The sequence below is a fragment of the Gossypium arboreum genome, chromosome 10 (assembly GCF_025698485.1).
Source record: "Gossypium arboreum isolate Shixiya-1 chromosome 10, ASM2569848v2, whole genome shotgun sequence".
NCBI classification, from domain to species: Eukaryota; Viridiplantae; Streptophyta; class Magnoliopsida; order Malvales; family Malvaceae; genus Gossypium; species Gossypium arboreum.
The window spans coordinates 33,369,366-33,373,787 of NC_069079.1; the positions used below are offsets into that span (position 1 = coordinate 33,369,366).

General features: G+C 29.8%; 1 protein-coding gene across 1 annotated transcript; it reads left to right on the forward strand.

The window, feature by feature from the left end:
* Positions 1 to 1,750: 1,750 nt before the first annotated feature.
* LOC108486984 (shikimate O-hydroxycinnamoyltransferase-like) lies at positions 1,751 to 3,687 on the forward strand. The gene is made up of 3 exons (XM_017791158.2): positions 1,751 to 1,886; positions 2,093 to 2,503; positions 2,596 to 3,687. The coding sequence occupies exons 2-3, from the start codon at positions 2,093 to 2,095 to the stop codon at positions 3,493 to 3,495; spliced, it is 1,311 nt and encodes a 436-aa protein (XP_017646647.1). The 5' UTR covers positions 1,751 to 1,886; the 3' UTR covers positions 3,496 to 3,687.
* Positions 3,688 to 4,422: the final 735 nt, after the last annotated feature.

Genomic DNA, 4,422 nt, shown 5'->3' on the forward strand with positions numbered 1-4,422 from the left:
ACATGATAATTACATACATCACAACTCAAACTTGGATACTTAAAAACTTAGGGCTTTTAACTTTTCCAATAATAATATGACATTTATAAGGTATTTTTATTCGATTTATATTTTGTAAGATTTATTATTGTAATTGAAATATGCCTTCCTAATATAATTTGTGATATATTTTGAGTAATTTGTTTAAATTTTAGAGAAAATTTGTGTTTTAATTTTGTATAATTTATTTACATGTTAAATTTTTTTTAACTTTAGCTTTATATTGTGTTTATATTTTGTTCCCATCATGTATTAATTATTCCTACATCTATGTCATATTTTAATTTATCCTATTTTTTGTAATTTGTTATAAGAATATAATTAAGACATTAAAACCAAATTTCTCACATTAGATGAATTAATCATTCAATCAATTCCAACAATTTTATAATTCTAGTTGGTCTCACATACAGAGCGAAGCCAGAACAAAATTTTAGGGGCCGAATGAAAATTTAATTTTTTATAGTCTATATCTTTATAATTTTTAAAGGATTAAATAAAACTTCTATAATTTTAGGGGGACAAAGTACAATTTTACCTTTACTAATTTAAAATTTAAAAAAAAAATTTAATAGCCTAAATATAAATTTTCCATTTTAGGGCGAGTCATGGCCACTGCCAGCTCCCTTGTATTTGCCTCTACTCACACAATTCAAAATATTGGTAAGAAATTTAATTAAAAATACATGTTGACATAAAAATAGTTATTTAATATTTATGTGTATATATTAATAAGGTATTGATATTATTGACAAAGTTTGAAATTTCAAGTCTTTGAGCACTCTGAGAGTCATCATGCATAATTATCATGCATGTGTCTCTAGTCCAATCATGTGTTGTTGCTATATATAATTTTTAATCCAATTAACTGGTTTTAACTTAATCTATTTATACTTTATATTAATTTTTATTTTATTTTATAATTACTTAAACATACCATTGTAATTGTACTATAATTACATTGTATTTATACTTATAATTTTTATGAATATAAACATTTAGAAAAGAGAAGAGAATTAAATCAAATTTAGATCCGGAATAAACTAAATTAATTATCATCTATAAATATGGATTTGTAAATTAAACCTAATTTTACGTGAAGACTGTACCACCGACCGGGCAATAAGTATTTTACAAATAATTAAAATTTGCATAAGGTTATTCAATATTTTTATTCATAAAGTTATTTAGAAAATAAAGATTTAGTTGAGTTATAAATTTAATATTTTAATATTACAAAAGAAAACATAATATTATATATAACAGTAAAAGTAACATAAGTAATTTAAGATTTGTATTAAATATTGCAATAGTTTTTATTTTTCTCACTATGAGAATTAAGCAAAGTATTGGCAGATTTATACTATAGTAAAAATGATGTATAGTTAAAATTGTTATAAATTTGTTAATTGAGTTTTAATTTAATTGGTATTAATATTAGTATTGTTGTCAGTGTAAAAAAATAAGTTTAAGTGTATTAAAATATATTATCTTCTAAATTAAAAGTTGAAGAGAGACTATTGATAATTTTAGATATTATTTCTATCAAATTTATAAATTTACAAAAATAAAATTGATAATTTTGTACCTTTAAAATTCTAGAAAAATAGAAAGGCCAAGTATAAAAGTTCACCTGTTCTTTTTATTGTAATAAATACGCCAGGTGTAGAATTGAGGGATGGAGACCAGCTGGCACTTGACGATGTGATTTTGGTCTAATTCATTAAATACGAGAAGATATGAACCACAAATTTGGATCTATAAATTAAGCGCAAAGGCTTCACCAGGGACTGCTCAAGTCTCCCTTCGCGCCCTTTACATCCTTGTTCTTCTAACACGATTTCAAGGTATGAATATTCCAATCTTTTTCTTTCATCATTCCATTTTTTTAATTAGAAAAATCACTATTTTCTCTCCTTCATCTTTCAAACATTCAGTAGAAGTAGAAGTTTATACATGTTCTTATCTCATTTTCATTGATATCAAAACTTGCCTAATCATCCCATTCATTTGAAGATGCGACTGACAATGGAGTTTGTTATCTAATTTATAGATGGAGATTACTATAAAGGAGTCTGCTATTGTACGTCCAGCTGAAGACACTCCCAAACGAAATCTATGGAACTCCAATTTAGATATAGTGATGATAAGATACCACATTCCTACTGTATACTATTACAAGCCAAATGGTTCTTCTGATTTCTTTGATGCTGGAAGGCTTAAAGAAGCTCTGAGCAAGATTCTTGTCCCATTTTACCCTGTTGCTGGAAGGTTGGGGTATGATGAAAATGGAAGACTTGAGATAATATGCAACGGTGAAGGAGTTTTATTCGTTGAAGCTGAAACTACTTCAGTCATGGAACATTTGATTGGTGATTTTACTGAGAACTCTCAAGGTTTACGTTTAGTCCCTAAAGTCGACTATTCTGGAGGAATATCTTCCTATCCACTTATTGTATTGCAGGTAATCCGCAAACATTTCACCGAAAAAAGGATATAAAATATAAAGGATTATATAATAATAGTTTATTTATTGTGTGTGTGTAATTTTACCAGGTAACTAAGTTCAAATGCGGTGGAGTTAGTCTTGGAGTAGGGATTCAACATACTTTAGGAGATGGCGCAGCGGCTCTTCATTTCATCAATAGTTGGGCTGACACTTCACGGGGCTTGACGCCTGCCATTGTACCATTCATTGATCGAACTCTTCTTCGTGCTCGGGACCCACCAACGCCTAAGCTCCACCATGTTGAATATGACCCTTCACCGGCATTGAAGTCTGCATTAAAATCTCAATCAGATGATCATAAGCCATCCATTGTCTCCACCTTTGAGCTCACAGCTGATCAATTGAACACCCTGAAAGCCAAAGCAAATGTTGCAAATGCAAACGGTGGTATAAAATATAGCAGCTTCAACATCTTGGCTGCACATATATGGCGTTGTGTAAGTAAAGCAAGGGGTCTCTCAGCTGATCAAGATACCAAGCTGTATTTTCCAGTTGACGGTCGATATAGATTGGATCCTCCGCTCCCACCAGGCTACTTCGGCAATGTAATCTTTACGACTGCACTAATTGCTGAAGCTGGTGATCTCGAAACCGAATCGTTTACTGACACCATAAAGAGGATTCATGAACGATTAAATCAGATAAATGATGAATATTTAAGATCAGCTATTGATTACATTGAAAAAGTGCCTGATTTAAACACCTTGGTTAGAGGACCGCATACTTTTCGATGCCCAAACCTTGTTGTTGTTCCATGGAACTGGTTGCCTATATATGAGGCAGATTTCGGATGGGGTCGTCCCATATATATGGGGCCAGGGAATGTCGTCCAAGAAGGTAAAATTTACATGCTACCAAGTCCAGCTAACGATGGGAGTTTGACACTGGCAGCTCGTTTAGAGATCCCTCACATGAAAGTTTTTGAAAAACTTATTTATGAGATTTAATAGTTATATTACCAGTGTGTTGCGCATTTATTTTTATTTTTATTTTGTGGTTAACGGATTGTAATGGAAGTTATTGCAGGAGTTGATCTTGAGTATGGATCATTTAATGATTGTTTTAGGAAGTTTGGTGATTTCCTTTTTTCTTTGAATGTGCATTTCTTAATGGAAATTACTTTTTTTTTGGGTAAATAATGGAAATGAGCTTTAAATGCATGTGATATGGAAAGTTGAGATGATAACAATTTCTTACAAATGTTAATCATCTTTTGGGGAGGATGTATGACTAAGCGGAGTTAATTTAGGAATTAAGAGTACTACAAGGTTACAAGGTTATTGCGTTTGCCTCCGATTTTGTAAATTGAAAAATCATTTTGATTATATATTTTGCAACTTAATTGATTTATTTAAAACCGTTTTGTTTGCTTACAATAAAATTGGTTCAACAAAACAATTTAAACTTATAAGGTTGCAAAATAGAAGTGACAACGATATAAATTGAGATGTTAATCTTTTATGTACCAACAATGCTATTGTTTGCTAAATATTATTTTATAATAAATTTTAATTGATTGTGTATTATATTATACAACTAATGAATGTTATTATCATAAAATTATTTTAATAATCAAATCATTTATATAGTCACTTCCTGTAATTTAATTTAGGCATATGGTTGTGTATATTTGATGCAGATTTGGGATGGGGTTGTCCCATAAATCTGGGGCCCAATTAACGATGGCAGCTTGTTATTGGAAATTCGCTTGGAGACATTCACATCAAACTATATGAATTTTGACAATGATGTGCTCATATTATGTTTATGTTTCTTTTCCATGTCGGGTCAATTTTTTTATTATTTCCTTGTCATATATACATAATTTTTATTGTTATGTTTATATTTATTATTATTATATTTTTTATGCTTGA

Coding starts and splice junctions, on each gene's coding strand:
- LOC108486984 (XM_017791158.2), top strand. CDS start 2,093: ATGGAGATTACTATAAAGGAGTCTGCTATTGTACGTCCAGCTGAAGAC. Junction 2,504..2,595: donor ATCCACTTATTGTATTGCAG/GTAATCCGCAAA, acceptor TAATTTTACCAG/GTAACTAAGTTCAAATGCGG.